The 23,794-nt window shown below is 44.4% G+C and overlaps 1 protein-coding gene across 1 annotated transcript; it reads right to left on the bottom strand.

Annotated features, from left to right (window-relative positions):
• Positions 1-222: 222 nt before the first annotated feature.
• On the bottom strand, positions 223-8,286 carry LOC129833009 (alpha-2,8-sialyltransferase 8F-like). The gene is made up of 8 exons (XM_055897220.1): positions 7,527-8,286; positions 5,605-5,688; positions 5,374-5,451; positions 4,541-4,685; positions 4,330-4,442; positions 4,136-4,228; positions 3,501-3,974; positions 223-1,386 (listed from the first exon to the last, which is right to left on the bottom strand). Exons 1-8 carry the CDS (start codon positions 7,610-7,612, stop codon positions 1,128-1,130), a joined length of 1,332 nt encoding a protein of 443 aa, XP_055753195.1. The 5' UTR covers positions 7,613-8,286; the 3' UTR covers positions 223-1,127.
• Between the last annotated feature and the right edge of the window lie 15,508 nt (positions 8,287-23,794).

Below are 23,794 nucleotides of genomic sequence, written 5' to 3'. Positions count from 1 at the left end.
TCAACTAGGGGCTATGCATTCTATGGAAAATAATGAAGGAGGTGGAAGGTGTGGAAAGAGGAGGAAGGGAAGCGCTACTAAGGTACAATAGTAAGGTGGAAGGTGAGTGGAACTGACCTTCCACAGAGTTGCATTATCTTCCAGAGAACTCATAGAGCCCCGAGTTGATTATCCCCTTTATACCATTATCAAGTTTCAGGTAAGACCCAAGTGCAGACTGTGTAGAAGTAACCATGTTTATTGCAACAGCAGGGGCAGTCAATCGACCGGTCAAGACAGGCAGGGGTCTATAATCCAGAGTAGTGGGGCCAAGGTACGGGCAGGCCCATGGTCAGGTCAGGCAAGGGTCAAAACCAAGAGGACGAGAAAAAGAGAGACTGGGGAAAAAGCAGGAGCTGAGACAAAACGCTGGTTGACTTGAACAAACAAGACGAACTGGTACAGACAGATAGAAAACACAGGTGTAAATACCCAGGGGATAAGTGGGGAAGATGGGCGACACCTGGAGGGGGGTGGAGACGAGCACAAGGACAGGTGAAACAGATCAGGGCGTGACAACCATGGCTATAATTTAAGACATTTGAGCTAGAAATGTGTTCAACATCCACTAAAGTAGCTAGCAAGTTTACTAGATAGATACAGTAGTTGCCGTGGGAACCAAACAGACTTGCTAGTTTAGTTAATAAAGCCATTAGTCCGAGTTTACCATTATGAAAAATCTAATATTAGAATGACAGTAACGTTTTCAATTCGACTGTTGCTTTCAAAAGCAGTTCAAACATAGAACATGTAAGAATGAATAGCCAATGAATTCTACCTTCCAAATATACCTTGCATTATAGTGAAATAATGCAAGATCTAGAATGCCCTTCTTACACAAGCATCGGGTTTTAACCTATTACCTACAGCAGCTACAGTGCTAATAAGTGAACTGTCAATCCTGCATCTCCCCACCACTCCCTCACTCCCTTGCTAATGTTGTTATTTCGTCACAGCACAGATGATTTACTGTCACCGTGGTCACAGCGGGGAGAGTATTTGTTGTTATGATGCTTTGACCTGTGTGAGCTGGTAACCATGAAAACTCTTTATGAAAGGGGACTCCCCAGAAATGTTTATGGGTGTCATCACTTCCCTGGTCTCCTTCTGTTACCCCTTCTGGGTTTTGTCCTTTGCTCTGAGTCTGAACCCTGTGTGGGGTCTTGTGGGGTCTCCAGTCCTGATGGTCCAGAGACGTTGGTGTCGGGTCCAGCCCAAGGCTTCTGGCTCTGGGAGGTTGTGTTGCGTTGTGCCAGTGTGGGCATGGCATTACCCAGAGAGCCAACCGGGAGACTGAGGCCTGGGACTGAGGCTGGGGCCCAGGCAATCTTCGAGCTACATCCAGGACTGTCAAATGGTACAAAGAACCAGAATGGAAAAGATCTCTCTTTGAAGGGTTATGTAACATCAGTGTGTTAATGTTATTCATAAAACATACTGTGCCAGGTCACTTTCAAGCACTGGACTAGCACTTGACTAATGACACTCACTAGGTCATTTTCATATTTGTTTTTAAATTAGGTGCAAAGACAATTGCGTGCTCCAGCATCATTACTCTGAGTTAGTTGGACCTGGGTGAGGTATCTAGAATAGTCCTTGCTGTGTAAAAACCCTTTGTTGTTATTTTATGTTTACGGGATCATTGAAACAGTTTTTTCTTTCCCAAAATGTATTTTGAAATTATGAAACAAAAAGTGTTGATATAGTAGTAGGGTCGTTCCAGGAAATGAGTCCCTTCTGGTGACCTAATGAGACTCTTAAGGAAACGTTCTCTAAAGTTGTGGGAACGTTTGTCGTTAGCTGGGTTTTTGGGTGAAGAACTTGGTGAAGAAGAAAAAAACGTTTTATTTCACCTCATTTTAACATTCTGTCATGAAGAGCACATGTTCAACTTAATAAAAAATGTGTTTTCTCATTTTAAGAGTTTGAATAAAAAATGACTCGTTAGTGCCTATTAAGTGCCAAATTAAGTGTCAGGGTTGACTGCAACAGGGTATACCATTTCATCTTATATCAGCCATTCCTCCTTGTGACAGGAGCAATGGAAGCTTGTTGGGTGAAACAGAGAAGTGCACTTGAACGCAAGCATCACAAAAATAAAAGAAATTGTAAAACAAATTCTAGCCTGTTCCTATATGGGTAACAGGGTTGACGTGTTGCGCTCGACCCACTCAGTTTTCCATCACAAAACACCAGAAAATTGCCAAAAAGAGTAGAAGCAGCTCTGCTTTTACACTATGATTTGACTATTAGATGTTCAATGTTTCGTTTCAAAAAAATCATTTTTAAAATGAATAGTTTCACCATATTAAAACGAGAGTTCAGTTCACAGGGTTGACCTTAAAATGACGGACAGGCTTTAAAAAAAATATATATGAAATAAATAATCATCTTCAGAAATGACTTGGTCAAAGCAACAAAATCACTAGGGCTTTACAATGACGGTAAAAAAACATGTCGGGGGAAAGTGCATTAGAATCTTTCTTGACGTCACAGAGGGTGCACAGAAGGAGATATAAAAATTCTGAATTCTGGTACTTTAGCAAGTCTTTATTCGTATTAAAAAATCAGATTTATTGAATTTTCCATGTGGTCTGTATTAATGGACACTTCATTTAATATAACAGTCTTTTATAATTCAATATTGGTGCACAGTTTCTACTTACAATATCAAAGAAACAAAAAAGGGACTCATTTCATGGAAGGACCCTGTACCACATTGAATGTATTATACACGATGTCATAATGAGATATAACACATTTAATCGTCCTTGATATTAAATATGTATATGACTGTAACAGTCCAGCTGAAGATTGGCCAATCCACGAGGTATTAGATTGACATAACCATACATTCAGTTAACTCTTAAAAGGCTTGCATGTGATCATTTTGGCTACAGTCAGAAAGGTGAGTCAAATTAGGCACTACACTGTAGTTGGGAGAGCTCATCTAAATCATACATGTTCCAAAATACTTTGTATTTAACCACCAAAATGGCTTCTCAGTTAAAGACCAACAAAACAAAAAACATTCTCTAGATTCTAGCTGGAACACTTGTGACGACAAATACATCATTGTAAATCTACATATATGTAAATCATTGTAAATCAGTATATGACATGCATATTTCATGTGTTTATACCCATTTTGGGTACAGTACAAATCATTTGAATGCGGATCAACCTGTTCTGCAGACTCTCACTATGAGAATCTACAAACGGCTGCCGGGGCGACGAAACGTCCCAGCCTCCACCTTGCTCCTCCACTGTGACCAGACAGCTGACACATATAACATGCCCCTGTGCTGAATACCAGAGTGCTCAGAACCAGTCGGGGCCATCCAATCTGGCAGGTAGCAAAGACTGGGTAAGGCTCCTGAGAGAGTCTACAGGAGGGCCCTATGTCCCTGTTGGGTCTGTCCTAGCTGTAGGTACATTTCCGGTAAAGGGGTGGGGCCTACCTGGTTGTGGGTGTACACTCTCCCAGGTGTATCCTGAGCACGCCCTGGGTGTGGAGTCTTAGCAGGTGGTCAAACTCAGCGGGCATGGCGTGCACCGTCTTCTTACTCTGCCTGTTGTCGTAGTAGTGGTTGGTGAGGGGCTGGTGTCGGTGTGGGTGTTCATTAAAAGGCCAGAACCCGTAGAGATGGACGTTGGCGCACAGCTCCAGCGCCAGGCTAGCCACGATGAGTCCTGTGCTGAGTCGTACCGTTCGCAGGCCCTGGCCCCGCCAGAAGCGCGCCAGACTCTGTAGGTACTCTGGGTTGAGGAAGACGGGCCGCGAGGGGCTGTCAAAGTCCTGGATGGTGTAGAGGGCCCGCAGAGACACGGGCGTGTTGTGGCCGTACGAGAAGGCCGGCAGGAGCATCAGGGAGTCGCCATAGCTACGCAGGCTCTCCACGAAGGGCCGACGACGCTCCTGCAGGCCCCCATATCTGAGAGAGGATGGGATGGAGAGAAAGAAGAGAGAGGTGAAGAACGGCTGGAGGAGATCAACTTGACCAGCACCAGAATATATGATCAGGTCATTTCTCAATCCACCACAGAACACCAGATGATAAGCAGTATGAGAAGCCCAATGTACCCCCAAACTCACTTCTCCATGAGGATGCTGGGATTAGCTGTCACCAGGTCTGTCTTGTTGCCCACGTCTCTCTCATAGCCGTTCTCCAGAGGAGGGAGGTTACACCTGGGAGAGGGAGACATAGAGGGAAGTAGTCAGTGAATTTGTGTCTAACAATGTTTGAGAGGAAAAGGCAATTATTGTGGAGTAAGTTTTCTGTCTCACACCTGATAACAAACTGGGCGGAGTCGATTCTCTCTCCACAGCTGCTATTAGCCAGGATTCCCCCATTCCCAACAACAGAACACGTATCCCATGTCGTATTCACAAAAGGATTCTCCTGTAGGCAACACAACATGTGTCATGTCACTCTCTTTCTTAAACACACACTCACACGCACTATTCATTGAGGTGACACTCTGGACCAGAGCAACAAACCTTAGCGAAGGTGCTGAACAGTTCAGGGGTCACCTGAAGAGGCTTCCTCTTCTCTCCATCGTACACAACCTTTGACCCCAGAGGAGTGTTGGCCTGTGTCACCATAGCCTTGGTGAGTCCATGACATCTGTTACTCAGAAGAGACCTGAGAACACAACAATAACCTTTTGATTATAAGACGAAGACACAGTATTAAAAGCGCACTGTAAATGAATCGTACTTCATACACACATTTCTCTTATTTTGAAACAGTCTGGTTGATACGTTAGGTATAAAAAGCTACTGGTGATAAATGTAAGAAAATATCAGATACAGGAATACATGAACAAGGCCTCATCGTCTTGTCTTGATATAAATATAAAAATTGGAAAGGGATGTTTATTGAAAAATATTGTCTTTTGGAATTTCTGCTCTGTGTCCTTCCTTTCAAGTGTTTATTCATTTACCAAGCTCCTTGCAGTTCTCTTTGGTGTTGTTTGGTGTTGTTGAAGTCTCTGTATACTCAGAGAGAGCTTTACTAAGCCAGTGTTAGCCTGCGGAGACAGGACAGCTGAGAAGGGAAATACCCACCGACTGACGGATGCAACAATCACACGACTCTGACCTCTGCTACTGCTGCCACTAACAGCGTGAATAAGTAAACGCTAACATTACACAGGTCACTTCTCCTGCTTTGAAGCACACTTCCACATGCTTTTGTTTCTCATTCCTCTACGGTAGAAAGGAAACGTCCCTTTTGTTATAGTTTGTGACCCTCACAAAGTGGTCTTTGGCTCATCTTGGCCTGCTTTTAGTGGGGTTCAGTCTGGGTTCATTGTGTGTTTATATTTCACCTGAAATTTCTGAACTTGTCCTCTTGCTTCCTCCAGCTGTGAGAGTAGCGCTCCACCACTTTTTCAGTGACTGTATCCCTTTGACACACACACACACAGACACACACACACACGCACACACAAAACAGAGAACACGAACCATATAATGAAGTTAATAACAGTAGAGAGACAGATGAGGTGGTTGCTGTGCAGAGAGGATTGTGGGTTGCCAGGGCGTGTGTCTAGTCTCACCTGCAGCCCTTGCATGTTCCGGAGGGGACAAGCCCAGAGTTCATAATATGACTTCTGTAGGGGGGTCTGCCAGGTTGAACATTGCTATGTACACCAACAGGGACAGACGAAGACAGAGAGAATAGGAGGATGAGTAGACCTCTGTTTGAACCCAGTTCACCACTTATCTGGTCAACAATTGTACAGCTGCGTTGTTTGCTGTTGTATTACAGGGCATTGTTTGAGTTTACCGTGTTACCTTCGCTGAACGAATTGTGTCGATGTGATCATTTACAGTGTGTTTACATTAAATCAATAGCTGAATGTTGTGCGTACTGTAACAATAACCTGGTGAGCTAAAGGGTTATCCAAGCCAAAATAGAACACACAGGACAACCATTTTCTCTTTCCAGTCTGAGTCTAGCGTGTTTTACTGATTATCTAACAGGAAACCCTGAACGCTGAAGGGGTTTCACAGCAGCATTACACGCGTAAGTGCCAACCGCAAATGAACGGAAAGACAGGGGACTGTTCATGTTTAGATCTGATAAGTGTCACGACCCGAAGTCGGCCCTTCTCCTTGTTCGGGTGGTGTTCGGCGGTCGACGTCACCGGCTTTCTAGTCGCCATCGATCCATTTTTCAGTTTCGTTTTGTTTTGTCTGTATTATACACACCTGGTTTCAAATCCCCCATCATGTTCCCTATTTAACCCTCTGGCTTTCATTTCTGTTTTGTCCGGGATTGTTTGTGCGTTAGGTGTTGTAGTTGATACGTGTATGTATCTGTTTATTTCCATTTGTGGAATTGTGCATTAATTTTGAGTAAAACACTGTGGTTTCGCTCAACACCTGTGTCCTGCGTTTGACTCCGAATATTCTCCGCACACAACCCTGACAATAAGAAATCCAAGGGCAAGGTCAAGCCTGAATTTACTGTATACAGATAATCCCCCTTGAAGTGAGCTATAAAGAGATATTTTAAGAACCTATTACAGAAGGTGCATGGGTTTCCCCACTCCAGAATGAGACACTCTTGTGGACAGTTACTTATGGTGAGATAATTGTCATATCCTGCAGATGGTGAATGTCAAACAACACTTAGTTCCTTGATTCATCTGAGAGTCGAGAGTCCCATTCAGACAAATACCATTTAGACAGTTGGTTTTATCGAGACACGACTGGGAGAAGAAAAAAAGGCTCTCGAGTTCCACTGTCACAGAAGGGCAGACACTAAGTGAAAAACAGCGTGTTTCGGTAACAGCATGAGAAGGCATTTTACAGTGACTTTTCAACCTCGATCTCTTGTACAAATGTTCCGTTCCCCTTTCACTTACTTATCTTCCTCCGCCGACAGGCAACTTATTCATTTCCCACAGAAAATAGATCACTATTTAAAATCAATATCGAACAGAGTACACCTACCAGCACATGCTAGGTTTGTATGTTTTTAGAAACACCTATCAACGGGGGAAAAGATCTGCCTGAATGTGTTTGTTTGAGTATGATGTTTCAAAATGCACCAACGTCGAACCATCCACGTGCCTTTTCAACACCTTCTACTTGTTCTAACTACATTGTCAAATAAACAGTTGAGTTCGCTTCAACACAAGATGTACAATTGGTACAGGTTGTTCAGAGTTCATTAATAGTGGTCTGGTATGAAATCCATCAGCTCTGCTGGGGCACAAACAGACATTTCTCTCTCTCCCTCTCTTTTCCACCACATAATCATGGTGTTTCGGTGGTTAAGTTGAGATAGATCAGAAGTGTGGAGACTCACTCCCTTCCTCCCTTCCTCTCGGTATCTGTCTGGAGGATATGATGCTAGCTACCACCAGCCAGGCCTAATCCCCAAACCTAGCCCGGGGCTAAAGGCTCCAACACCTGCCCAGTCAATATGGAGGAAGTTAGGGAGAAGGGGTGTGAAAGGAGTGGGACTCACCGGTTGCTGAAGAAGTACCAGACGAGTGCAGTCATGACAGTACCCAGGATGGACAGGGTGAACATAAAGGAGAACAGTCCCCTCATGCCTCTCTTGCCCTGCTACTTCCTCTGGCTGGCCCCCTCCTCTTCTTCTCTCTCTCTCCCTCTCTCCTATTGTCCTTCACTCAGCACTTACACATTAGTTTGTTTCAGACCTTTCCCCTATTTCCTTTTCTTATTTTTACCTCCCCCTCCCTTCCTTGCTATCTGTCCCAGATTGTCCTTCACTGCTCACTCTCGCTCTTTCTGACTGTGGTTAATCTTTCTGTCTCACTCACTCCCCCCTCATTTTCCGCCCTCTCTTTCTCTCTCTCTCTCTCTCTCTCTCTCTGTCTCTCCCCCTCTGTCTCTTTCTCAGAGCGTTTCCAGGCACACCTCTTCTATAAGCAGACTATCATATCTCTGTCTGTACCCTATAAAAATCTCTCATGCACCTCTCTCATGCGCCTCTCTCCTTTCCTTTCCCCTCTCCTTTCCTCTCTCCTTTACCCCCTCTTTTCTCCCCCTCCGCTAGGCTCCTGTAGAACTACAATGTCAGTCTTTTGTCCGCACGCCCTCCTTTACCTAGATTGATGTGTCTTGTTTCGTTGCATCTCTCTTTCTGGCTTTCTCTTTCTCACTCCTTCACTGAGAGCACACCACGCTCTTACTTTCAGTTCACTGTAGTCCCAGAGCTCAAGCTGTTGCTCTGTCTGCATTCTCCAACCCCACCCCTGAGCACTAGCCTTCTCTATGCTTTCCCCCTCCCTCCCTCTCTTCCTGTAATATCCCTCGCCCCCTCTCTCCCCTTCTCTGCATGAAAAGCAGCCAGTAATATAATTCCCTGGTACTGAATTAGCCCAGGGTCTGCCTCTTGACTTATGTGTGTGAGTTGTTATGAGTGTGTGTAGTGTACGCGTGTGTGTGTGTGTGTGTGTGTGTGTGTGTGTGTGTGTGTGTGTGTGTGTGTGTGTGTGTGTGTGTGTGTGTGTGTGTGTGTGTGTGTGTGTGTGTGTGTGTGTGTGTGTGTTGTGTGAGCGTCTGTGTGGCAGGGATTTATTTTTCCATTAGCCAATGATGGTCAGAATAGGCTAGGGGAAAGGGCTATCGGCCAATCAGATTTACGGTGTCCCTGTTCTCTATCTCGTGCCCTTCTTTGACTGTCCCGTTCCCTATCTGGCTGGCTCTTCAAGTTTACTTCCGGGTGGTTTGCAGGCTCAAGCTCAACTTTGTTTACAGCATCAGGCATCAGTTCTAAGAAGCTATTAATTAATACAACTTTTCTCACCCTGTGAGACGATGAGAAAGAGAGAGAGAGACAAAGAGAGAGAGAGAGAAATATATACTTCGTGTACAACGCAAAACTCGAAACAATGCATGCAGAGCAGAATTAGGACTATACCTGGTAGTTATCAACAGGTAATTCTACAAACACCTAAAAGGAAGTGATGCCCACAAGCTCCACTACAAAGCCCTTACCTACAGAGAGATGAACCTAGAGAAGCGCCCCCTCAGCCAGCTGGTTCTGGGGCTCTGTTCACAAACACAAACAGACCCTACAGAGCCCCAGGCCAGCAACACAAGTAGACCCAACCAAATTATGAGAAAGCAAAAAGATAACTATGTGACACACTGGAAAGCATCAACCAAAAAACAGAGCAAACTAGAATGCTATCTTTTCCTAAACAGAGAGTACACAGTGGCGGAATAACTGACCACCGTGACTGACCCAAAATTAAGAAAATCCTTGATTTAGTAAGCATAGCCTTGCTATTGAGAGAGGTCGCCATAGGCAGACCTGGTTCCCAAGAGAAGACAGGATATGTGTACACTGCCCACAAAATGAAGTGGAAACTGAGCTGCACTTCCTAACCTGCCAAATGTATGACCATATTAGAGACACATATTTCCAATAGACCACACAGACCCACAAAGAATTCAACTCCCATATCTGTTAGGTGAAATACCACAATGTGCAATCACACCGCAAGATTTGTGGCCCGATGCCATGAGGAAAAGGGCAACCAGAGGAGCAATTTTTATTACAACTATTTGCACATTGCTAAAACACTGATAATATAACACTTGAAATGCCTTTCTCTTTTTGAAACCTTTTTGAGGAAAGGGGTGAAGGAAAATGTTCAGGGTTAGGAAAACCGTAGGCGCAATGAACAATGAACACTAAGCTTATTGAGGCCACACCCAAATCATTTGTATTATACAACATATATACAAAAGACTGTGAATACCCAGTCAAATTAGTAGTTTTGGCTATTTTTGCCACACTCGTTGCTGACAGGTGTATAAAATCTAACACACAGCCATGCTATCTCCATAGGCCAACATTGGCAGTAGAATGGCCTTACTGAGAGCTCTGTGACTTCAACGTGGCACTGTCATAGGATGCCACCTTTCCAACAAGTCAGTTCGTCAAATGTCTGCCCTGCTAGAGCTGCCCTGGTCAACTGTAAGTGCTGTTATTGTGAAGTGGAAACGTTTAGGAGCGACAACGGCTCAGTCGTGAAGTGGTAGGCCACACAAGCTCACAGAATGAGACCACCGAGTGCTGAAGCACGTAACGCGTAAAAAATCTTCACTTACGAGTTCCAAACTGCCTCTGGAAGCAACGTCAGCATAAGAACTCATAGCCTAAGATCACCATGCACAATGCCAAGCTCGGCTGGATTGGTGTAAAGCACGCCGCCATTGGACTCTGGAGCAGTGGAAACGTGTTCTCTGGAGTGATAAATCACGCTTCACCATCTGGCAGTATGCCGGACGAATCTTGGTTTGGCTGTTACAGCAGCAAAGGGGGGACTAACTCCATATTAATGCCCATGATTCCGGAGTGAGATGTGTCCACATACTTTTGGTCATGTAGTGTATGCGATGAGATTTTATCAACAACTTCTAGGGAAAAGCCCCATTGATTATGAGTAGGGCTCTGTGTCTTATAAACTACCGCTAATCTGGGAAGTTGCCCAGTAGGCTGGACTGTGCACTCTTAAGCCTCCCGAAACAACAGAGCTCTAAGAGAGGTTCTCCTGGCACATCCCACAGTACGCCCATGTAAATATCCTGTTCAGTACTAAATTTTCTACATTGTGATTATGTGCAGTAAGGCCAATAAAAGATAACGATGATCGGCCTGTTAATAACACACACACTAGGACTAATAGCATAGCTAATGTTGGAGCTCATTGAGGCAATGGGGGAGCATACAAACAGTCGGACAGTGTTGTTAGCTATTTCTGTGCGGGCAGGGAGGAAGGTGAATGGGTGAGTTGTCTAATGGTTTTGTGAACGATGACTGGTGTCTCTATACAAGGGCTAGGCTCATGGAGTCAGGGATTTATGTAAGCAGCTGGGCATCCCATGGGGAATGTGTGCTATGTGTGTGCTGTGTGTTCCATTGGCCCAAGCCTGCTGTACCATCTGGGCTTTACACACCCCCTACAAATGACACCTGTAGGCAACTGCCTGTGGTCAGGAGGAGGGGTGGATGTTATGTCCTTCTAGCTCCGTTGTGTCGTTTCCTACTTGCAGGCAGAAGGACAGACGGACATACACGGACACACCGACTCTTCTATCTCCTACACACAGATTCTGAGTATTTCCTCTCAGATCACAACATGGATCCTTTCATGATAGTAGAGGGAGTTCTGGGAAAGCTCGGTCTTCTTCGGACTGTATGACCTATGAACCTTGTATAGACTCCAGGTAAAATGACTCAGTCCTAGATCATGGGGAGAGGTACACGGCAGCATGCATGCCCACAAAAATGATGAGATAGGAGCAGGACTGTGAAGACAGCGCCAGCTTGGAACCCTAAAAACAACGAAAGCAGCAGGCAGCAACACTGAGTATATAATATGCTGATAGTAGGAGGCAGTGTTCTCTCTCTCTGTCGCCCTCTCTGTTGATCAAAGTATCTAAGTCTCATCTCGTTCTCCCCGTTACACGCTGTCCCACACACAACACTCCAGACCACATTAATTCCTTCTTGTTACAAGCAAATATGCCTTTTTTTCTAAGGGCACATTTCTAACCTTATTAAAGTCTCTCTCTCTGGCAACAACCTGCTCTCCTCTCCCCCGCCTTCCCCGTCTTCCCCGCCTCCCCCGCCTGACTGAACAATTCAGGAATTATCAATCTAATTAAACCGAGTATACTTTAATGTGATGGATCTATTATACAACAGAGGAGGAATCAGTCCAGAACACTCTTGATAAATGATCAAGATTTGTGATTGTGTGTGTGTGTGTGTGTGTGTGTGTGTGTGTGTGTGTGTGTGTGTGTGTGTGTGTGTGTGTGTGTGTGTGTGTGTGTGTGTGTGTGTGTGTGTGTGTGTGTGTGTGTGTGTGTGTGTGTGTGTGTGTGTGTGTTTACTGTTGAGCTACTACAGTAGATTTGTGTATGGATAAAGGTCTGTTTGAGAGTTCTAAGTTCATCGTGAATGGTTTTCTGTGTATTTAGGTGAGTGTGTTTTGTGCCTGTGTATTTGTGTAGGCGTACATAAGTGCTGCTGGTCTTGTTTGTCTAGGTGTTGGTTAAGTGTTGCAGTGTATGTTTCCAGGCTGACATAGCCCAGCTGTTCCACACAGGGAGCCTGAGAAGGAGCTTAGCCTGTGGCGGTGGGATGGAGGGATGGAGGGGAGGGGCAGTTACTTCCTGCCTGGGCCCATGTGACATCACACGGCATGGCTGGGCAGCTTCCAGATACAGGACAGACAGACGGCAACAAGAGGACCCATTGTTCCCCGGCAAATCAAATTAAATCAAATTTGATTGGCAGCATACACATATTAGCAGATGTTATTGTAGGTACAACGAAATGCTTATGTTCCGAGCTCCAACAGCACTGTAATGTCTAACAATACACACAAATCTAAAAAGTTAAAAAATGGAATTAAGAAATATAGAAATATTAGGATGAGCAATGACAGAGTCCAGAGTATAAATATCTATGTATTTGATGGGATGTATAGACATTATGGACAGTATATGGATAGAACATGTAGCATATCTGTAGAACACGTAGGATAGGATAGTATATGTACAGCAATAGTTAAATACGATAGGCCTTTAGAATACAGTATATACAGTGCAATCAGAACGTATTTAAACCCCTTCACTTTTTCCACATTTTGTTACGTTGCAGCCTTATTCTAAAATTGATTAAATAAATTGTTTTCCTCATCAATCTACACACAACACCCCATAATGACAAAGTGAAAACAGGTTTTTAAAAACAGAAATACATACTACATATTTTTTTTACGTAAGTATTCAGACCCTTTGCTAAGAGACTCGAAATTGATCTCAGGTGCATCCTGTTTCCATTGATCATCATTGAGATGTTTCTACAACTTGATTGGATTCCACATGTGGAAATTAAATTGATTGATTGGACATGATTTGGAAAGGCACACACCTGTCTATATAAGGTCCCACAGTTGACGGTGCATGTGAGAGCAAAAACCAAGCCATGAGGTCGAAGGAATTGTCTGTAGAGATCAGAGACAGGATTGTGTCAGGGCACAGATCTGAGGAAGGGTACCAAGCCCCAAGAACACAGTGACCTCCCCCATTCTTAAATGGAAGAGGTTTGGAACCACCAAGACTTTTCCTAGAGCTGGCCGCCCAGCTAAACTGAGCGATCAGGGGAGAAGGGCCTTGGTCAGGGATGTGACCAAGAACCCGATGATCACTCTGACAGGTGGGAGAATCTTCCAGAAGGACAACCATCTTTGCAGCACTCCACCAATCAGGCCTTTATTGTAGACTGGCCATACGGAAGCCACTCCTCAGTAAAAGGCACAAGAAAGCCTGCTTGGAGTTTGCCAAAAGGTACCTAAAGACTCTCAGACCATGAGAAACAAGATTCTCTGATCTGATGAAACAAAGATTGAACTCTTTGGCTTGAATGCCAAGCGTCACATCTGGAGGAAACCTGGCCAAATCCTTACGGTGAAGCATGGTGGTGGCAGCATCATGCTGTGGGTATGGTTTTCAGCGGCAGGGACTGGGAGACTAGTCAGGGTCAAGAGAAAGATGAATGGCGCAAAGTACAAAGAGATCCTTGATGAAAACCTGCTCCCGAGCGCTCAGAGCCTCAGACTGGGGTGAAGGTTCACCTTCCAACAAGACAATGACCCTAAGCACACAGCCAAGACAACGCAGAAGTGGCTTCGGGACAAGTCTCTGAATGTCCTTGAGTGGCCCAGCCAGAGCCCAGACTTGAACCCGATAGAACATCTCTCGGGATAACTGAAAATAGCTGTGCAGCCACGCTGCCCATCCAAATTGATGGAGCTTGAGAGGATCTGTAGAGAAGAATGGGAGAAACTCCCCAAATACAGGTGTGCCAAGCTTGTAGCGTCGTATCCAAGAAGACTCGAAGCTGTAATCGCTACAAAAGGTGCTTCAACAAAGTACTGAATAAAGGTTCTGAATACTTATGTAAATGTCATATTTCCATATTTTTTGTTTATACATTTACAAAAATGGCTAAAAACCTGTTTTTGCTTTGTCATTATAGGGTACTGTGTGTAGATTGATGAGAAAAAAAGCTATTTAATCAATTTTAGAATAAGACTTTAATGTTACAAAATGTGGAGAAATTCAAGGGATCTGAATACTTTCCGAATGCACTGTACGTATTAAGTGGGTAAAACAGTATGAAACATTAAAGTGACCAGTGTTCCATGACAATGTACATAGGGCAGCAGCCTCTAAGGTGCAGGGTTCAGTACAGGGAGTACAGGAGGGGGATGAACATGCACCCTTGTGGGGCCCCTGTGTTAAGGATAAGCGTAGCAGAGGTGTTGTTGCCTACCTTCACCACCTGGGGGGGGGGCCTGTCAGGAAGTCCAGGACCCAATTGCACAGGGCGGGGTTCAGACCCAGGGCCCTGAGCTTAATGATAAGCTTGGCGGGTTCTATGCTATTGCAGGCTGAGCTGTAGTCAATAAACAGCATTCTTACATAGGTATTCTTCTTGTCCAGATGGGATAGGGCAGTGTGCAGTGGATCTATTGGAGCAGAGAAGAGGATCTATTGGAGCAGTATGCAAATTGCTGTGGGTCTAGGGTGTCGGGTAAGGTGGAGGTGATGCCTCTCAACGCACTTCATGATGACAGAAGTGAGTAAGTCAGGTCGATAGTAATTTAGTTCAGTTACCTTCACTTTCTTGGGTACAGGAACAATGGTGGACATCTTGAAGTAGGTGGGGACAACAGACTGGGATATGGAGAGATTGAATATGTCCGTAAACACTCCAGCCAGCTGGTCTGCACATGCCCCAAGGATGTGGCTAAGGATGCAGTCTGGGCAGACAGCCTTGCGAGGGTCAACACGCTTCAATGTCTTACTCACATTAGCCACGGATAACAAGAGCTCACGCACGTCAGCGGCCCACGTTGGTGGCACTGTGTTTTCTTTGAAATGTGCAAAGAAGGTGTTTAGCTTGTCCGAGAGCAAGACATCAGTGTCTGCGACGTGTCTGGTTTTCCCTTTATAATCTGAGATTGTTTGGAGTCCCTGCCCCATACTTCTCGTGTCTGAGCTGTTGATTTGCGACTCTACTTTGCCTCTGTTCTGACGTTTCGCCTGTTTTATTGCCTTATTGAGAGCATAACTGGACTGTTTGTACTCTACCATAATCCCAGTCACCTTGCCAAGGTTAAATACCGTGATTCGAGTTTTCAGTTTTGCTCGAATGCTGCCATCTATCCACGGTTTTGGGTTTGGATTGGTTTTAATCCTCACAGTGGGAACAACAGCCCCTATGCACTTCCTGATTAGCTCAGTCACCGTGTCAGTGTATATATCAATGTTATTCTTAGACAACCCGGAACATATCCCAGTCCGCGTGATCAACACAATCTTGAAGCATAGACTCCGATTGGTCAGAACAGCGTTAGACAGTCCTTACCATGGGTACTTGAGTTTCTGTCTATATGAAGGGAGGAGCAGAATGGAGGCGTGATCTGATTTGCCGAAGGGAGGGCGGGGGCCTTGTAGCCGTCCCAGAAAGGAGAGTAGCAATAGTTGAGAGTTTTTCATGTGCAAGTAGCGCAGGCAATGTGTTGATAAAACTTTAGTAACGTTTCCCTCAGTTTTGCATCATTAAAGTCCCCAGCTACAATAAATTCAGCCTCAGGATATGCGGTTTCTAGTTTGTACAAAGTCCAGTGTAGTTCCTTGAGAGCCATCGTGGTATCGGCCTGAGGGGAAACATACAGGGCTGTGATGATGACCAAAGAAAATTATCTCGGCATGTAATGCTTTCGGCATTTGATTGTGAGAAATTCTTTGTCAGGTGAACAAAAGGACTTGAGTTCCTGTACATTACCACAATCAGACCATTCGTAGTTAATCATGAAACAAACCTCAGCCTTTATTTTTCCCGGAGAGGAACAATTCCTGTCTGCGCAATGTACGAGAACCCAGCTGGCTGTATGGACGGGGACAGTATATCCGGAGAGAGCCATGATCCTGTGAAACAGAGTATCTTGCAGTTCCTGATGTTTCTCTGGAAGGAGATCCACACCCTGATTTCATCTACTTCCTTTTTGTACTGAGTAATATACTCGGAAAGAGTGGATGGTAGGCATCGCCTCCTGAGTCGGACAAAAAGTCCCCTCCGAATGCTTCTTCTCTGCCGGTGGCATCTTGGAGAAGCCTCTGGAATAAGTGGAATCGCCTTGGGAGGTTCAACAAAGGATCCAAATGCTGGTGATGGCGCCGGAGGAGATGGCTGCTGTTTTATGGGCTCCTAACCAGTTGTGCTATTGTGTGTTTTTTCGCCTTATTTATAACTTATTTTGTACATAATGTTTCTGCCACAATCTCTTATGACCGAAAAGAGCTTCTGGATATGAGGACAGCGATTACTCACCTCGTACTGGACAAAGATTTTTCTTTAACGATTTGGACACAAATTTACTTCAGACACCAGACAAGGTCCAATCCCCATCATTCGCATGAGATAGAGATATAGGGGACGTATGTCGGGGTTCCTTGTAAGGATCTGACGGCGAGTGAGTAATCCGCCTCTACCATCAGTTCTATTAACCAACGTGCAACCATTGGATAATAAAATGAATGAGGTCCAATCAAGAGTAACCTATCAACCGAACATTAAAAACTGTAATATCTTATGTTTAACCGAGTCGTGGCTGAACGACAACATGGATAACATATAGCTGGCTGGGTTTTCTGTGCACCGGGAAGATAGAACAGCTGCCTCCGATAAGACAACGGGTGGTGGGTCTGTGTCTATTTGTTAATAACAGCTGGTTTTGCTCCCCTGAAGTAGAGTATCTTATGATAAGCTGTAGACCACACTATTTCACAAGCGAGGTTTCATCTATATCTTTCATAGCTGTCTATTTACCACCACAAACCGATGCTGGCACTAAGACCGCACTCGACGAGCTGTATAAGGTCATAAGCAAACAAGAAAATGCTCATTCAGAGGCGGTGCTGTTCACTGTTGACATTGAGACTAGTGTTTTGTGGGTACTATTTAATGAAGCTGCCAGTTGAGAACTTGTGAGGCGTCTGTTTCTCAAACTAAACACTCTAATGTACTTGTCCTCTTGCGCAGTTGTGCACCGGGGCCTCCCACTCCTTTTTCTATTCTGGTTAGAGCCAGTTTACGCTGTTCTGTGAAGGGAGTAGTACACAGCATTGTACCAGATCTTCAGTTTCTTGGCAATTTCTCGCATGGAATAGCCTTCATTTCCCAGAACAAGAATAGACTGACGAGTTTCAGAAGAAAGGTTTTGTTTCTGGCCATTTTGAGCCTGTAATCGAACCCACAAATTCTGATGCTCCAGATCCTCAACTAGTCTGAAGAAGGCCAGTTTAATTGCTTCTTAAATCAGAACAACAGTTTTCAGCTGTGCTAACATAATTGCAAAAGGGTTTTCTAATGATCAATTAGCCTTTTAAAATTATAAACTTGGATTAGCTAACACCAGGTGCCATTGGAACACACCAGTGATGGTTGCTGATTATGGGCCTCTGTACACCTATGTAGATAGTCCATTAAAAAATCTGCCATTTCCAGCTACAATAGTCATTTACAACAATGTCTACACTGTATTTCTGATCAATTTTATGTTATTTTAACGGACAACAAAAATGTGTTTTTCTTTCAAAAACAAGGACATTTCTAAGTGACCCGAAACTTTTGAACGATAGTGTACATCTCGTGTCTGCGCTGCTAAATTGTGACTCCACTTTGTCCTTATACCGACATTTTGCTTGTTTGATTGCCTTGCGGAGGGAATATCTACACTGTTTATATTCGGCCATATTCCCAGTCGTCTTTTCATGGTTAAATGCAGTGTTTTGCGCGAATGCCGGGATCTATCCGCTGTTTCTGGTTAGGGTAGATTTTAATAGTCACTGTGGGTACAACATCTCCAATGCACTTCCTTAAGAGACTCACTAACCAAATCAGCGTATAAATCAATGTTATTCTCTGAGGCTAGCCGGAACATTTCCCAGTCCGCTTGATCAAAACAATCTTGAAGCATGGATTCCGGATTCCGGTTCTTGTCACGGGTACATCCTGTTTGAGTTTCTGCCTATAGGATGGTTGTCACGACTTCCACCGAAGGTGGCTCCTCTCCCTGTTCGGGTGGTGCTCGGCAGTCGTCGTCGCGGGCCTACTAGCTGCCACCGATCCATTTTTCCTTTTCGTTTGTGCCTGTCTGTATTGTTTACGCCTGTGTCTGATTAGCTGATTTCGGTGGGTATATTTACCTCCGCTGCTTGCTAGTCTTTGTGCGGGATTGTTTTCTGTGGTTACGTTATTTAGGGGTGCGTGTCTACACCACAGGGTTTCTTTTCTCACGGCAGTCATGCCGTTAGGTATTGAGTTTAGGAGTAGAGGTTTCTCCCTCGTGTGTATGCGCTTTATTTCCCTATGTGTGTGGCCACCTCGTTTGGGCGTGTTTCAGTCCCATATTGTAGTTGAGTTTGGACTGCTCATTAAACTATTTTGCCACTGGGAATTCCTTGCTCTCCTGCTCCTGATTCCTCCACCTCCCTCCATTAGGAGGCACGTAACAACGGTAGGAGCAAAATGGAGACGTGGTCGGATTGGCGAAGGGAGGGCAGGGGAGGGCCTTGTATGCATCGCGGAAGTTAGAGTAGCAGTGATCCAGTGTATTGCCCGCGCGAGTGCTACAATCAAGGTGCTGATCAAATTTAGGTAGCCTTATTCTCAAATTGAATTTGTTAAAATCCCCAGCTGCAATAAAGGCAGCCTCGGGATATATGGTTTCCTGTTTCCTTAGAGTCCAAATTTCTTTAGGGCCGTCGTGGGATCTGCTTGAGGGGGGATTAACACAGCTGTGACAATAACAGAAGATAAATCTTTTCGGAAACAATATGGTCGGCATTTGATTGTAAGGAATTCTAGGTCGGGTGAACAAAAGGACTTGAGTTCCTGTATGTTGTTGTGATTACACCATGAGTTGTTAATCATGAACCATACACCCCCGCCCTTCTCCTTCCCAGAGATGTTTATTTCTGTCGGCGCGTGGCTGTACTGACTCCGACAATATATCCCGAGAGAGTCATGTTTCCGTGAAACAGAGAATGTTACAATCTCTGATGTCTCTCTGGAAGGCAACCCTTGCCCTAACTTCATCTACCTTGTTGACTAGAGACTGGACATTGGCGAGTAATATACTCGGCAGCGGTGGGTGGTGTGTACTCCTTCAAAGTCTGACCAGGAGGCCGCTCCGTCTACCTCTCCTGTGGCAACGTTGTTTTGTGTCAGCCTCTGGGATTAGATCCAATGTCCTGGGTGGTGGTCCGAACAAAGGATCCACTTCGGGAAAGTCGCATTCCATGTTGGAAAGTTGATATCGCTCTTATATGCAATAGTTCTTCCCGGCTGTATGTAATAACACTTAAGATTTTCTGGGCTAACAATGTAAGAAATAATACAATACAACCACCTGCCAATCACACTCATAACCATGCAATCCATACTCATTAACATCCATACACAATGCTGATAATCCTATATGCCTCCTCCGATGCATTCACAAACACACACAGACATGTACGCACGAACGCACACAGGCAGTGCCACCCACCTTCTCCCCATAGCACCTGATAAGTGTAAGTGGCTGTGGATGTGCTATGAGAGTTGGCAGAGAGTACACCTGTCACATTAGACCCTGGTCTGAGCTGAACTGATCTGAACTGGCCCTAGTAGAGTAGCCTGGAGTGACACAAACCAGACCAGAGCTGCTCCATCTTATCTTTCTCCCTGCCTGTGTCTGCTTTATGAGACTGGCCTGGATGGCAAGGTCACTGCCGGAGAACCAGCCTGGTCTCAAAGCCATACGAAACATACTTACGTATTTCTACGCACCTCCAAGATGTATGATACCTACTAAAGGTTTAGTTACTTGAGACAGAAACAAAGGTAGGGAGGTTGGTCGGAGAGGATGGGTTGGCTTAATCCGTTCAGTCTTGCAATCTAAAGGACAACGGTAGCATTTTAGCTAGCCCTTCCCCTAACTCTAATTCTAAACTTAACCCAATTCACCTAACTTGCTACGTAAAATCACCTAACCTTTGTCGTTTTAGTTCTCCTAACCTTTGTTGTTAGTTCCCCTATGGTGGGTCAAGCAACCTGTTCTCATTTGAAGACATGCAATACTATACATCGTCCAAGATGTATGATAAGTTTTGTGTTCCAATTCCTATGCTATGCTATTGTATGACCGAATAAGACGTATGATAATATACGTCCACTAATTTGTATGATATTGTATGACCGCTATTCAATTCATAATGTAGCCTAACGTAACGTAACATATCATACTAAATGGAGTGTCACAGATTTACGTACAGAATAATACGAATTGCCCTGAGACCACGATGAAAGGCCAAAAGCTGTATACAGAACACCGGATGACGATCAGTGTGCTTGTGTTTGTGTGTGTTAATACATTTGGAAGAAGTGAATAGCAAAACCAGAAGGGATAAAGGAAAAACACATGACATGTCTTTGACTGGCGGAACTAAAGATCATTAATATGATTTATGAATGCAGAGTAGTCAGAGATGTTGAACCTGAGAGTTCATTGAACAGCAGCTATTAATAGAGGGCATAATGAAGTGAATAACTAATCATGCACAGAGCATTTCACTAATGATGTGTTCAGTAGAGGATATTTCTGCTTTGCGGTTCCCACCTGCCCCTTGATGAAGTGAAGCCTTGGCTCTCAGATAGTAGATTCCTCCTGTGCCTCACGGAGTAGAATGAAGTTGCCCCTACACGCTGATCTTAGGTCAGCTTTGTATTTCCCCAAATAATAGTTAAGGTTAGGGTTTGGGGGGGGGGGGGGGGCTGATCATAGATCTGTACCTACGGGAAACGTCACCCTGGAGTGCAGGTCATTGAGTGTGGAGTGTGGATAAACACTTCAAGGAAGCCAATCTGAAAGAGGAAAAGCATCTTCATGCAAAACATGTGACCTCCTGTCCTTCTGTGATTGTTTACCACATTCTATAGCCTCTAACGCACGCACGCACGCACGCACAGCACAACTGCAGGGCTCTCCAGAGGGTAGTGAGGTCTGCACAACGCATCACCGGGGGAAAACTACCTGCCCTCCTGGACACCCACAGCACCCGATGTCACAGGATGGCCATAAAGATCATCAAGGACAACAACCACCCGAGCCACTGCCTGTTCACCCCGCTACCATCCAGAAGGCGAGGTCAGTACAGGTGCATCAAAGCTGGGACCGAGAGACTGAAAAACAGCTTCCATCTCAAGGCCATCAGACTGTTAAACAGCCATCACTAACACAGTAACACACTAACACTGCTGCCAACAGACAGACTTGAAATCATTGGCCATTTTAATAACTGGAACACTAGTCACTTTAATAATGCCACTTTATTAATGTTTACATATCTTGCATTACTCATCTCACTTGTATATACTGTTTTTTATACCATGTATTACATCTTGCCTACACCGCTCTGTCATTGCTCATCCATATATTTATATGTATATATTCTTATTCCATTCCTTTACTTAGATATGTGTGTATTAGGTAGTTTTTGTGGAATTGTTAGATTATTTGTTAGATATTGCTGCACTGTCGGAACTAGAAGCACAAGCATTTCGCTGCACTCGCAATAACATCTGCTAACCATGTGTATGTGACCAATATATTTTGATTTGACACACAACTCATTTTCCCCAAACACACTAAGAAAGAACTCACAGTCCCCATCACACTAATCTAAATAGGCACTATCAGTAATGAGTCACACATCGAATAGTAGGAGACTGTTAAGAGGAGGAGTAACTAAGCAGAGCAGCTCCTCTCCTCTCATACGGCAATAGGTGTTTTCCCTGCCTCAAACAGCAGTATTTCTACAGCCTTCTTCTAGTCCAAAATAATGTGGCAGAAGTTTCTTTCCAACGGGGTTTTTCATTTCCTTATTTCAATTGAGACATGGATTGTGTATGTGTGCCATTCAGAGGGTGAATGGGCAAGACAAAATATTTACTTGCCTTTGAATGGGGTATGGTAGTAGGTGCCAGGCGCACCGGTTTGTGTCAAGAACTGCGACGCTGCTGGGTTTTTCAGTTTCCCATGTGTATCAAGAATGGTCCACCACCCATAAGACATTCAGCCAACTTGACACAACTGTGGGATACATTGTGGTCAACATGGGCCAGCATCCCCGTGGAACGCTTTCTGCCCCTTTTAGAGTCCATGCCCTGACGAATTGAGGCTGTTCTGAAGGCAAAAGAGGGGGGTGCAACTCAATATTAGGAAGATGTTCTTATATTTTGCTCCCAGTAATTTATTGGATAAACCACCAACGTTTCGACATCAACGTGCCTTCTTCAGGTTCATGACAAGACTTTGGTGGTTTATTTTTATTGGCTACAATTTACTCTCCGTTAGTCAGCACCACTGCTAACTTTTTTGGTGGTGTGCGTCAGCTCATAATTGTCACTCTGTAACTGTGAAATGGCTGAGACATGCCTTTCTGGGATGGAGCAGACTTACTGTAGCAGTCTGAATGCCATGTCTGTCCTCATGAGTACAGGGGTTAGACACAGTAGTGAGAAAAACACACACTGATTAACACAGGTAGAAATTAGAGATACACTCCCCTCCGGATGTATTTGTTGGCTGATGACTCATACTGAATTTAATTCTACATACATACATTATCTCTCTCTCACTCTCTCCATAGTATCCCCTTGGACTTTATTCAAAGACAATACTATACCTGGAGACTTGGTGGACGTTCTACAGCACATACAGAGCGAGTAAGTTTAGAATACTGTACTAATACTGTAATACTGTACTTTGTTGTGAATGTGAGTGTAGGGTTACAGCAGTTAACATTTATCTTGGCGCAGGTACTGTATGTTGTGAGAGGGCCTGATGGGGTGACAAGCAGGTTAGTTGGAGGCGACCGACTGACAGAAAAGGAACAGTCGCAATATCCAGTGGGCCTTTGCTGAAGGAGAGACAAGGGAGGATAGACCGGAGGGCCTTGTCCTCAAGTTTGAGCACTGGCATTCAATCAGAAGTGAGTGGTCGAAAGGATAAGTGCTAAGTGTTCGATAGTTTAAGTAGTTAGAAAAGTGAGGTAAACAGATGAGGAAAGTGGCTTCCAGGAAAAACAATAGTGTTACAAGTTACAAATACAAGTTAAAATGCTAAGTTATGGGGAAACTTAAATTGGTTATGTTGTATTGATTATCCAGTAATCCTAAAAGCAACACTATTGTTTTTACTGAATGTCACTTTCCTCATCTGTTGACCTTTTCTAACTGCTAAAACTATTAAACACTTAGCACTTACGTTTTCAATCAGTGGAAGGGTTGGAGGGCAGGAGTGACACAAGGAGACGTGAGGCTGGATGAGAGGACAAATGAAATATACGTATATATTCCATTGTAAATGGAAAAGACGCTGCACCATGCTGAACGCTGCACCATGCTGCCTTGTTGCCAATATGACCTGGCAACGCAGATTACTGGACTATTTGAGAAGGGTACTCCTCCCTCACTGCCACTTCTATATTGAGCCCAGCCTAAACCAATTTGTGATTTGTTAGGGGAGTTGACTATCGGTTGAGCACCCTCCCGGGAATATTATTTTTGGAATGACCATATAGCCCAGACTATAGGGTCACATCCTCTCTCTGTAAGTGTTGGTATTTGCT

The sequence above is a fragment of the Salvelinus fontinalis genome, chromosome 34 (genome assembly GCF_029448725.1).
Source record: "Salvelinus fontinalis isolate EN_2023a chromosome 34, ASM2944872v1, whole genome shotgun sequence".
Classification (NCBI taxonomy): Eukaryota; Metazoa; Chordata; class Actinopteri; order Salmoniformes; family Salmonidae; genus Salvelinus; species Salvelinus fontinalis.
The sequence above is the reverse complement of the archived record's forward strand: the minus strand, read 5'-3'. Positions and strand labels throughout refer to the sequence as shown.